At 41.7% G+C, this 10038-nt stretch overlaps 1 protein-coding gene across 1 annotated transcript in view; it reads left to right on the plus strand.

Annotated features, from left to right (window-relative positions):
* LOC144733393 (tetratricopeptide repeat protein 39B-like) overlaps positions 1-10038 on the plus strand; it is a 111066-nt gene that overhangs the window by 24250 nt on the left and 76778 nt on the right. Inside the window, exon 2 of the mRNA XM_078615299.1 lies at positions 9995-10032. Coding sequence (XP_078471425.1) covers positions 9995-10032 — 38 coding nt within the window. The remainder of the gene's footprint in view (positions 1-9994; positions 10033-10038) is intronic.

A 10038-nucleotide genomic window follows, 5' to 3' on the forward strand; every position in this document is an offset into this window, starting at 1 on the left:
TAGCCGTGCTGCTGAGGTGCCTTAGTTGTTTATTTGTTGTTGAAACAGCCTCTGCACCTCCACTGTTTGTTTTGTGCGCCACAGCGCCACTACTCTTTGTGTTTGTTTTTTTTGTCTTGGAGGGACTTGGTTTTATTGTGACATTTTTTTCTTGTAAACAAAATGACCACCAAATCTTTAATGCGAGAGAACCTCTCTCCCGTCGCGTTTACGCACATGCGCAGATGCGTGCTCTCAAAGTTATCATTACAATCAGCGTACATTATTACAAAGTGTGATTTTCTTAGTTTACTTTGGACCAAGGGCGAAAATAAATAGTGAGTTTTTGTCCGGGGGCTTAGTTTGTTGTATCTGTGTACTTTGTTAAAACGTAAACCCAACAGTTTGTCAGTTAAAGCATTACAAGGATTGGCATCCCCACACACACACACAGAGAGACATAAAATTACTTTACTCGGTAAGACTTATAAATGCACAATATACTTAAAAAAGAAGCCTAAGGATCAGATGGATTGGGAAACATGATCTGAAGCAGTTGCTCCTAATATTTCTGGACATGCGGAGCACTGCCAATCATCAACACATCTTAGTGGACCACCATACAGTACAATACCGGGTGTGTTGTGTGGAATATATTATAACATCACATCTGAGCCTTTTCAATTGGGATTTAGGGCCATTCACAGCACCGAGACCACTCTAATGGGAGTGACCAACGCTGTATTTCTGTTAGTGGATAAGGGGCAAGGCCAGTGCCCCTCGTCCTGCTTGATCTCAGTGCCGCGTTTGACCCCATTGACCACAGGGCCATCGAGCGATTCCAACTCTGAGGATTTTTGGTGCTACTCTTGCAGTGGTTTTGCTATTATTTAGAGAAACGCATGCACTACAGCACACTGGATACCTTTAAATATCCAATCAGACCAGTTCAATTCGGTGTTCCACAGGGATCTGTACTTGGTCCCTCAATGATCAATGCCTACATGGCACCTTTGTGTACTTTGATACTCAATTTGGGCTTCTCTTATCACTGTTATGCAGATAACACCCAAATGTATGTCTGGTTAGGCTCTGGCTCTGATGACAGTTTCTGCACAGTTTTGAGTCATTAAAATTAGTCTTGGTTGCAGCAAAATCTTCCGACTAGCACACAGTTAACGCATAGCCTGGCTGATTACGTTCTTCCAAAGATTGCTAAATTAGAAGTTAAGTCTAGATTTGAAGCTTTCGTGACTGCAAGGATTCATACTCTTTGGTTTTTTCGGTAAAGTCACGTAGGTAAAAAATAAAATAAATGAAAACAACTAAATTAAATCACGACGTTTTGGGCGCAACACAAGCGTCTGCATCAGCAGTAGGCCATGCTTTCCCACCTGATGATGGACGCTTGTGTTGCGCCCGAAACGTCGTGATTTAATTTAGTTGTTTTCATTTATTTTATTCTTTACCTACGTGACTTTACCGAAAAATCCAAAAAGTATAGAAGTTAAGTGTGAAACAAACTTTACCGAAAGAAACAAAGAGTAATTCCTGCAGTCATGAAAGCTTCGAATCTAGTTTGAGACCTTTATTATTGTGTTATTTATATTATTCACAACTATGCTCATTGTTATTTAGAGTTATTGCTTTCTGATTGGTATGTTGTGACTTTATTCAGTCTCACTGAAGCTGGTTCATCAGTCTACATAGGTACACAGTATGAGGTGGCTTATGCCAGTTTGGACGACTGCTTCTGTTTAAAATAGAACCACATGCATTTTCATAGTCGACAAAAGCTATGTGTAATGGTCGAAAAATAATAACTTTTATTTCGTATAATCTGGTCGTATATATGTGGTCAATGGTATAGAATCCTTTTTTTCCAAAAAACAGCTTGCCGTCATGCTTGATTTGCCTCTAAATGTATCTCTATGCGATTCTTGCATTTTTTGAGCTCCTCACACATTGCCATGAGCTCCGAGTAAGTTTGTGTCGCACGTGAGGGCATGCGTGTAAATGTAGGGTAGTAAAGTGTGCCCTAACGAATGCATTCTAAACTCTTGCAGTACTTTGTGTTGGCAGCTTTGCCACACTGTGCCATTGCTTTGAAGAAAGAATGTAGTAGCGCTATGATATTTCCTTTCACTGTCTCTTGTTTTTGAGTCCTGGTCGTGTAATACGGCTGTCTTTGTTTTCTGAAAGCACAGTCCTTGACCAAATGACCAGAGTTTATTTTTAGACCAGTTTTGGGAAGGGTTAATGTTTAAAAATATTTCCTTCTGGTTACTGATTTGCTCAATTTTTCAGAGATAATGCAACATATTTGTATTTGTTTAATGTGCGTGATTTGTATCAATTATCTTAAGTTTCTGAATTAGCATGTAGTTTTGAGGCTTTATATTCAGTTTGTTGCACTTCACTTTGTTGTTGTGCTGCTGCTACATTTCATTCTTGCATTCATCTCTGCAACCCCAGGATGCTGAGGTGAGATCCTTTTAGCACTTATTTTTTATCACCATATTTTTGACATCCCTTTGATACATTTGGGCATTCTTGAGAGGATATGACCCTAATGACAATACGACATCAATCTAAACTCGGGCTCATAATGAATTATTTTTGGAGAGTTATCGCCTGTAGGCTGCGATGCGACAATGGGGCACGGATCGCGGCTCTGCCCGAGAGGAAGTGCTTCATTTGGTCAGGGTCAGGATGCCGTGGGGGGGGGGGGGGCACTCTTTTCGTGTTGATTTTTTTGTCCCTCAAGTTTTTGGCAAACTTTTTTTTATCAATTAGGCCAGTTTTCTTAAGGGTGGGTCTCGAATAGTAACAACTTTACACAAAAGTTGAGTTCATATTGGATCATCTTCACAAGGGTTATTGTACCCGCCTGTTACAGATTCCCGTACGAACAGAACTAACACATCACATAATTGAATTCTAAATTAAACCATAAAATAAAATATGGAATAAACTACTAAATACTCAACTTTTTTATTTTATCAAGGCCCACTTAGCTATGTAGCTTTTTTTTTCAGAAGTGACCTGGCTATCACAAATGATAGCACAACAAAGTGGCTTATCACGTGGAAATGTTTATAGCAACCAAATACTCTAAAGGCGCATTTCTAAATGTGGAGGGAAAAACCGGAGGATCCGGAGAAAATTCCACGCGACCACGGGGAGAACATGCAAACTCAACATATACAGGCGTCAGGGTCCGGATCGAACCCATGACCTGTATACCAAGCGATGTAGTTAACATCTCGCCCCCATTGCAAATCATGCAGCCACATTAGAACTGCGTGAGCTGCTTCTTGTCTTACAATTGTAGGACTCGTACTGATGCGACAGCTTCTTGTCTTTCTCGTCTCTTTTATTCACACATATAGTTCACACCTCCTCCTCGTCATCACTCCATTTCTCTCCGTTCGCTCCAATGCACAACCCGCCATCATCATCACTCCATGTCTCTCCGTTCGCTCGCTCCCTCTCTCTCTCCCCCAAGGTCCGTTACTCCGCTGCTACCCTACTCAGTACTCGCTCCGTCCACTGCTACCCTATCTGTATTCTCTCTATCCACTGCTACCGTACGCTGTATTCTCTCTATCCACTGCTACCCTATCTGTATTCTCTCTATCCACCCTTATCGTATCTATTCCTGCTCCCTGCTGCTCCGTCTCTGTCCCGGGCACCAACCACTCCAACTCCGACTCCAACACCAACCAAGACTCCCCGTCTCTCCGTTACGCTGTGCCTTTATACCCGAACCAATCAGCCCCAATTATTTTTCTCATCCCCCGCTTCGTTACTCGCCCCCAGGCCCCCAGCCTCATGTGACCATGTTATCGTCATCATCCCGGCGCCAGCCATCAGCCACTCACCCTCCCGACCAATCACCGGCCTCCGTCCTCAGTTACCCTTAACACCTGTGGTGTCTCTTAATGACCTCTCCCTCAAATGGCACACAACAACAACCGTATCCTCAGTTGCCCCCACTGTACGCTGCTCGCTCCCCTAGCAACAGAACGCGTGGCGCGTGACATTTCAAGTCCTACACAATTATTACAATAGTGATCAAGACCAGAGTCCGTGAAATGGTGCATTTTACCATGGACCAAAGCATAAAATAATCTTTGGTTTAAGAAGGGATTTCAGTCAAAAACAGGTGACATCACCATTAAAATATTAATCGTTTCAGGGTGTGCTCCACTCTCCACACCTCAAGTAGTAAGAAGAGGTACAGCATCACGAAGCCTTAGGTGTAGCCTTTGACGTGCTTGTGGTTTGCTAAACGTCGCTAACTATAGGGAGAAGTTGGTCGTGCCGTGTTGATCTTTTGTGACCAGTGGGTTTTCAGGAGTAAAGGATGTTTTGTGAAGACTAGCTCTGTTAGTCTGCAGAATGTCCATTTCAATTGGTTTTCGGAAAAAAGTTGTGATTAAGGGTAACTTATGACTGTCAAATTTCGATTTAAAGCTTTCGTGACTGCAGGGATTCATCTTCTTGGTTCTTTCGGTAAAGTCACGTAGAAGGGAAATAATAAAATAATAAAAATAAACCAATAAGATAATTCTCACGACGTTTCGGCCACAATGTAAGCAGCCATCCTCAGGTGAAGAACAGGTCTGTCGGAAAGACAGCGTCTGAATGAAACACCACCAGGCTTGGAGCGTATATTTAAGCTGGTTTGGAGGGGGAAGAGCGCCTTGACAAAATAATTTGCATATCAAGAGGAATTTCGCATATTTATGGGAAATGCAGATATGGGATTAGTCATTACTTGTGGAATGCGTAGGAGATGGGCGGGGGGTTTCAAAGTCATAATTTGCCCGTGCATTATGCAGGATTAGCAGCATCAAAGGGAAGGAATGTTAATAGTATGGAGCTGCAGCAACTAAATCACCACGTAAAAAAAAAACTAAAGTATAAACTACATCAGTATCATCAATATACTAAATATACTCTCCAATAAGCTGAGCTACTAACAGTAAGTAATACATTACAATTCTATGTCGCAAAAATATATAATGCTTCCAGCTAAACTTTTTTTTTCCTCTTACATCACACGGGTCTACCCCGTACTATATACTGCCATAAACAAACCCAACATTAAATTATATACTGTATTACTATACACCATCCTATACCTTAGACAATACATTGTAATATTACACTATGTATTATTCTACCCACCCTACTGTATACCACTCTGCTGTATATTCACTATACAATTATGATACTATATATTACCTTATACATTCTATTAAACATTACACTTTTATACTATTTATTATTATACAATCTGCTATACACTATACCATTGACCGTCGCGTGCAAGGTACTAAGAGGAAGCAACGAAATATGTCAATGGGAGAGTGGTGGTAGGAGACTTGGAGCGGAGCAAAGAATCCATTCCCAGCGGAGAATAAAAGATATATAGTCAATGCCAGTGAGTGGACTGCGGTCTGAAAGTCACCATAAACGTGAACACAATCAGTTAAGATCCGAAATGGTTTATTATGTCCTTCCAATGATTGCTGAGCCAGAATCCATCTTCTCGGTTGAAATTGTCTCTGTGTTTGTATATGTGGATCGCCTCATGAACGAATCTCTCATGGTATCCAGATGGCTTGCAGAGATCCTCGGTCAATGGTATAGTGTATAGCAGATTGTATAATAATAAATAGTATAAAAGTGTAATGTTTAATACATTGTATAAGGTAATATATAGTATCGTAATTATATAGTGAATATACAGCAGTGTGGTATACAGTAGGGTGGGTAGAATAATACATAGTGTAATATTACAATGTATAGTCTCAGGCAGACATGGGCAAAGTACGGCCCGTGGGCCGTATACGGCCCGTTGGGCTTTTTAATCCGGCCTGCCGAACTTGTCCAAATATTATTATTAAATAAAATGTTACCTTCCTCCTGTAATGCCCCCATTTCCCAAATAGATGGCGCACCTCGAACAACAGAGAAAACTAACATTGCCACATCAAGGTTGAGAACCGTTCAACAAGATGATTGTTTCGTCTGCTACATCAATCGGTCGATTCTGAGAGAGAGAGAATATTCGTATGAGCAATTCATGTTTCTATTGAAAGTAAGTTAACAGTAATATTTGGGTACAGTATTGTTTTTGGAAGCATTCACCGTAATATCGTATGAACTTTTATTTCACCGCATCATCGTATGAATGATGCGAGAAGAGATTAACGGGTTCTTATGTTACCGATTTATGTACTCGGCGCTTTCGCTCTCTGAATTACGGCTTGAATGAGGGGGAGGGGTATGACTACACTCACAAAATTAATATCTTACTAGGAATTTTATATAACAAAAGTTATATACATAACTGTTACGCTTTGTGTAATTCAACAAAACAAACAAAACTTAACTCCGAATTCTCTCCGAATTTCACGAGTCCGTTCTAGACCCCATAGTTTTTTTAAAGAGTTTTAAGCACAGAAAACATAATTAAAGTTTGAAAAATCATTAATTATACTAAATTTTCAATAATTTCCTTCTTCACTTCGATTTAAATTTTCTTTATAATCTTCTTCTCACCAAGATTACCACTCATTACCAATTTCTCCGAAGGCAAGTTTGCAAAAGAATGCATGGTACAGACAGCAGACATCTTGTGTCCGGAGATCAAAAGCAAATTTGAAAAAGTCAGTTATCACGCAGGACTGTGACTCGCCGTGTGGAAGTGATTGATAAAAATATAGCCAGTCAATTAAACAAAAAGTCTGATTCCTTTGAATTATATTCACTAGCACTAGATGAAAGTACGGACGTAAAAGACACTGCTCAGCTCCTCATTTTTATCCGAGGCATTGACGACAGTTTTGCGATAACAGAGGAGTTTTTGACCATGGAGTCCCTGAAAGGAACAACGCGGGGAGAGGACTTGTATAACCAGGTATCTGCTGTCATCGAAAGAATGACGCTACCTTGGAGTAAACTTGTCAATGTCACAACGGATGGATCGCCAAATTTAACTGGAAAAAATGTGGGGCTGCTGAAAAGAATCCAGGATAAAGTGAAAGAGGAAAACCCTGTCCAGGATCTTATTTTTTTTCACTGCATCATCTATCCGGAATCCCTGTGTAAGTCTGTATTGCAGCTTAATCATGTCGTGAGTCCAGTCGTAAAACTTGTGAACTTTATACGAGCAAGGGGACTTCAGCACCGTCAGTTTATTACGTTCCTGGAGGAAACTGATGCGGATCATCAGGACTTGCTGTACCACTCTCGTGTCCGCTGGTTAAGTTTGGGGAAAGAGTTACAACGAGTGTGGGAGCTGAAAGAGGACATCATCGCATTTTTGGAGTTGATGGGGAAATCTGACGAATTCCCTGAGCTAAGCGACAAGAACTGGCTTAGTGACTTTGCGTTTGCTGTGGACATATTTTCACACATGTGTAATAAAGAACTCGGACGCTTCTCTCTGACTCCGTGTCCTTTATTTGGGTTTTTTTTGCTTTCCCTCACGGCACTCCTCTAGAGACCCGCTGCGTGCAGCCCCAGGCTGCTGTCGCTCTCGTAGCCTCCTCCCTCTCCTTGCAGACCCGCTGCTGAACTCTTTGTGCAGACTCCCGCTGCCGAACTCCCCTTGCAGCCCCGCCGCTGCTCCTGCTGCCCTGGGGTCGGTCACCGTTGGCCGACGGTGCCGAACCTCGTTCTCTGTGTATGTGGCGATCTCGCCACTCACTCACCCTCCGCCCTGCGTGGCCTCACTCTTTCCCAGTCTCCAATCACTCCCCTTCCTCTTCCGGTTTCTCCCCTTATAGACCTGAACCCTCTCCCCACGTGACGTAACTCCTCCCCCCATGACGTCACATCCGGAAGGTCGTTTACGCCCGCATTACACATGAATGAGCTGAATGTGAAACTGCAGGGGAAATATCAGTTTGTTCACGACATGTACAAACATGTGAAAGCCTTCAAATTCAAGCTCACTTTGTTCTCCAGACAAATTGCGAACAAATCTTTGGCTCATTTTCCCACACTTGCCATGCAGGAAGAGCCACCGCGAAACGGAAAAAAATACAGCAAATCGCTTGAGGACCTGCGCGGAGAATTCTGCCGTAGGTTCTCTGATTTCGAAAACATTGAACAATCACTTCAGCTGGTGTCCTGTCCCCTGTCACAAGACCCTGAAACAGCACCACAGGAGCTGCAGTTGGAACTGATAGATCTTCAGTCTGACTCCGTCCTAAAGGAGAAGTTAAACTGAATGACTTTTATGCTTCACTTAACAGAGCCACGTTTCCAAACCTCCGGAGGACTGCACAGAAGATACTTTGTTTGGCTCGACTTATGTGTGTGAGCAGACATTCAGCGTCATGAACGCCAACAAAGCCCGTCACAGATCAAAGTTAATGGATCAGTACCTCAGATCTATCCTGAGAATTTCCACAACCAAAATAACTCCAGACTTGGTTGCACTGGCAAAAATGGGAGATCAACAACACTGTTCCCACTGAAACTGAAAGTGATGATGTGTTGCTGCAGCAAGGTTGGAGCCAAATCTCCGACACACATCCTGCGTGGCTGCTCTAACCTGTTAATGTAGATAATAAAGAAGTTCAAGTGAGGTAATTGGTTTGGCGCAGGCCTCAGATGTTTTCATGATGTTTGATCAGTCACATTTACGACATGTTTTTGTATTGTTCATGTTCGTGCAATTTGTTAAATTGCTTTGCAAATAAATGCTTTGCTACCTGTTAAAGGCCAAATCCTTTCATGTAATGATTTTTACATGTCATTTATATTAGTTCACACAAACACTCCATCCATCTGTTCCTGGCCCGGCCCCTCTGTCAAATTTTAGAACCCATTGTGGCCCGCGAGTCAAAAAGTTTGCCCACCCCTGGTCTAAGGTATAGGGTGGTGTATAGTAATACAGTATATAATTTAATGTTGGGTTTGTCTATGGCAGTACATAGTACAGGGTAGACCCGTGTGATGTAAGAGAAAAAAAAGTTTAGCTGGAAGCATATTATATTTTTGCGATATATAATTGTAATGTATTACTGACTGTTAGTCGCTCAGCTTATTGGAGAGTATATTTAGTATATTGATGATACTGATGTAGTTTATGCTTTAGTTTTTTTACGTGGTGGTTTAGTTACTGCAGCTCCATACTATTAACATTCCTTCCCTTTATTAATGCTAACCCTAATCCCTCCCTTTGATGCTGCTAATCCTCCATAATGCACGGGCATATTATGACTTTGAAACCCCCCGCCCACCTCCTACGCATTCCACAAGTAATGACTAATCCCATGTCTGCATTTCCCATAAATATGCTAAATTCCTCTCGATATGCAAATTCTTTTGTTAAGGCGCTCTTCCCCCTCCAACCCAGCTTAAATATACGCTCCAAGCCTGGTGGTGTTTCATTCAGACGCTATCTTTCCAACAGACCTGTTCTTCACCTGAGGACGGCTGCTTGCGTTGTGGCCGAAACGTCGTGAGAATTATTTTATTATGTTTTATTTTTATTATTTCCCTTCTACGTGACTTTGACTGTCAGTCAACCATATATTCCTGACCAGAAGTACTGTACATTTGCTTTTTTTTTCAATGGGCTTTAACATATGACTAATCTGAAAATTAGTGAAACATGTCAAGTTTATTTGGCAATGTCCATTTTAGTATAATATATACAATAATGTTTTTGAGCAGTTGGATAGTGATTAAGTTAACTTTTCAATGAACCACGGCCCTCCTTTCACGAACCCACACTGGCCAACGTGGGGAAGTACGGTCAAACCTCATATTGGTCATAGTTTGGAGAAGTATGGTCATATTTAACTATACCGCATGGGGAGACCTTCATCCAGCAATGGATTAACAAATGGCTGCAAATTATTATTGTGTTTTCCTGGATACTGTGCTGTGCATACAAAATATTGTTGTTTGTGCTTTGCGCTTTACAGTTGTGGTAGTTAGTTTTTGCTCGACTAACGATAGCTGTGTGTCTGTGTGTTCCCAGCACGACGAATTTGAAGATGCCTTTGAGCACGTGCCTGTGTAAGT

This window comes from Lampetra planeri, chromosome 46 (assembly GCF_965212315.1).
Source record: "Lampetra planeri chromosome 46, kcLamPlan1.2.h2, whole genome shotgun sequence".
NCBI lineage: Eukaryota > Metazoa > Chordata > Hyperoartia > Petromyzontiformes > Petromyzontidae > Lampetra > Lampetra planeri.